Source organism: Lampris incognitus, chromosome 20 (genome assembly GCF_029633865.1).
Source record: "Lampris incognitus isolate fLamInc1 chromosome 20, fLamInc1.hap2, whole genome shotgun sequence".
Taxonomy (NCBI): domain Eukaryota; kingdom Metazoa; phylum Chordata; class Actinopteri; order Lampriformes; family Lampridae; genus Lampris; species Lampris incognitus.
This window is the reverse complement of record NC_079230.1, coordinates 27,359,943-27,362,377: the sequence shown is the minus strand read 5'-3', so window position 1 is coordinate 27,362,377 and position 2,435 is coordinate 27,359,943. Positions and strand designations below refer to the sequence as shown.

Sequence of the window (2,435 nt, the reverse complement as noted above, 5' to 3'; positions counted from 1 at the left end):
TTGGTCCTTTGCAGGTATTTGTGTAGTCTGATTTTTTTTAAATTTATTGCTTGATTGTTCGTTGGAACGACACCCTGCTCTTCAAATGAGAGGTTGCACCTAAACATGCAGGATGTTTGTGGTGCAGGGGTCCACTCTTCACCACTGAGCTCAAACAGAGTAACTGCACACTTAACCCCTTCTGCTGTCTTACGGATCAAAAGGGTCCATAACAGTGTTTAACAACAGAGAAAAGACTCTAAATAATATTTTTTCAACCTGAAATTTGATGACTTTTCCTAGAGTGACCCCAACATTAGAAAAAAAATTATGTATTGTTTTTGTTCATATCTCCACGAAAGCTGTACACCACTAGGGTATTAGGATTGGGTCATTTTTGACCCTATAAAAACGAGCGGTGTCCACCGATTAAATGCGGTCTTTCTGCACTGTGAAGAGGGAAAACCCAGATAGTCACAAAGTTTGTGATGAATGACAGGTTGTTTCTTCATGCAAAGTAGATTTGGGGTTTAAAATTAAATTAAAATTGCTTTAATTTAGATGTTTAATGAAGGCGGGTCATAAATGACCCTTAAGACAAGGGCAGTATACAGAATGTGTGGACAACACGAGGGTTAAATACAGTTTTTTTTTTTTTTGAATGAAAATTGGACTATATGGCATCACTTCAGTGAAAGAAGTCCTGGATGAAGTTTCAACATTTATGTGGGAATATGATATTTGCATTTCCTGTAATAATTTAATTTATCCCACCTCTGTAGTCTCAAATGTCTCTTAACATGTTAATACATGTCAGCAGACCTGTCTTACATGCAGAAAAAAGTACTGTTGCTGCCACTTCTGGTCATAGCTCAAAAGTATCACAGCAATAGCTATTGAGGGAAGGCAGAGCAAGCCCTCAGATCTGAAGCATACTTAACGTTATCAGCCAAGTGAGTTTGCTTATGCAAGGAATTTATTTGGAGGGTCGCTTAAATAAATAGGATTAGACATAAAAGTAATGCACTAAATAATAAAATTCTCATATATACAGTATGCACACAGTCTCTTAGAGTCAGACTTTAATGCAATGACAGGAGGAGAATGAGATGTGTCTTTTATACAGAGGCAAAAAAGTAAAATGCTAACAGTATAGAGAATATTGCAGTGGGGTCTGAGTGTGTGAAACATCTGTGGGATGGGATTCATTCAGGTGAATAGATGTGACATTGACTGTCTGATACCAGAGGTGAAATCCTACATTTACCTGCCCTTATTTGACCAGATTTACCAAATGGTGGATTGTTAGACGATTACATAACAAGTTTTATATTTACAGATGGAAGACCAGCGCCTCCACTGAAGGGACAACTAAGAAGGAAACAAGAAAGGGAGACGCTGGCGGTGAGTGTCCTCCATGATACTTCTTTTTGGTTCTGACATTCACGCCGCTGTCATTTCCTCTCTGATACACATGTGTACACACACACACACAGATGTACTGTTTCCTCACCCGCTTTTCTCTCTCTCTCTTGCTGTCTCCCTCTCCTGCTCTCCACCTCTAACTCTCCTCTCCTCTCCTCACTCAGAGACGCATAGTGATGTTGAACACAGAGGTGGATAAAGGGATGGAAGCATGGACAGAGAGGAAGGAGCAGGCCAGGAGAATGGAGGAGCACAGGAAGTCGCTTTTGCTTAAACCGAAAGGCCAACTTTTACGAAAGAGAAAATCTGAAAAGTAGAAACGGCTGTTTTTTGTTTGTTTGTTTTTTTTTTTTTACGTATTCCTGATCATGTATGCCACTTTGTCAGCCATTTCTCTCTTGATAGACTCATTTGGCCTTATGGACTCATTCTTCCAGAACTATGGCTTTTTGATCCCAGGATTAAAATTAAAAATTGTTTAATTTTGGATGAAATAGATTTTTTATTTAAAATTGTACTCATTGTGGGTGTTGCCATTCTGGTGTGGTTTGTCCCACTTTTCAGGAAGTATATATTTTCGCGCTTTGAAGGTGAAACTGTTTATTAATGAGTTGTGGGCAAGGTGACATGCTGAACCGAATGGGTGTCTGTCTAGTTGTTTCATCTCGCGCAATAAAAGAAAAAAAGAGACCCTTGATATTTTTAGTTTAATGTGGCTTAGTTTCCACTAGAAGGCAGCATGTCTCCAGGTCCAGAGATTGGGACTGCTCAGACGCCATTTTGTCTCATGTCAGGCTCCGAGTAGTGTTGTGGGGGTTGGCAGAGGAAGGGAAGGGTTGGCAAACATAAAACAACCCTGATTGAGGAGCTTTGTGAGTGAGTGAGTGTGTGAATCCACACCTATGTGTGCTGTTCCACGTTACTTAAATACCTTCGGTAACATTAGCATTAAAAAAGGGTTGTAGTCGAGACCACCTCAGCCGGTTGTCAACACGGAGCTGAATAAAGTAGGAATTAGGGCCGGGGGCAAA

General features: G+C 40.2%; 1 protein-coding gene across 1 annotated transcript in view; it reads left to right on the top strand.

Moving 5' to 3' along the window:
• mrpl52 (mitochondrial ribosomal protein L52) overlaps window positions 1-2,116 on the top strand; it is a 2,868-nt gene extending 752 nt beyond the window's left edge. Inside the window, exons 2-3 of the mRNA XM_056300211.1 lie at window positions 1,265-1,383; window positions 1,569-2,116. Coding sequence (XP_056156186.1) covers window positions 1,265-1,383; window positions 1,569-1,721 — 272 coding nt within the window. The 3' untranslated portion in view covers window positions 1,722-2,116. The remainder of the gene's footprint in view (window positions 1-1,264; window positions 1,384-1,568) is intronic.
• Window positions 2,117-2,435: the final 319 nt, after the last annotated feature.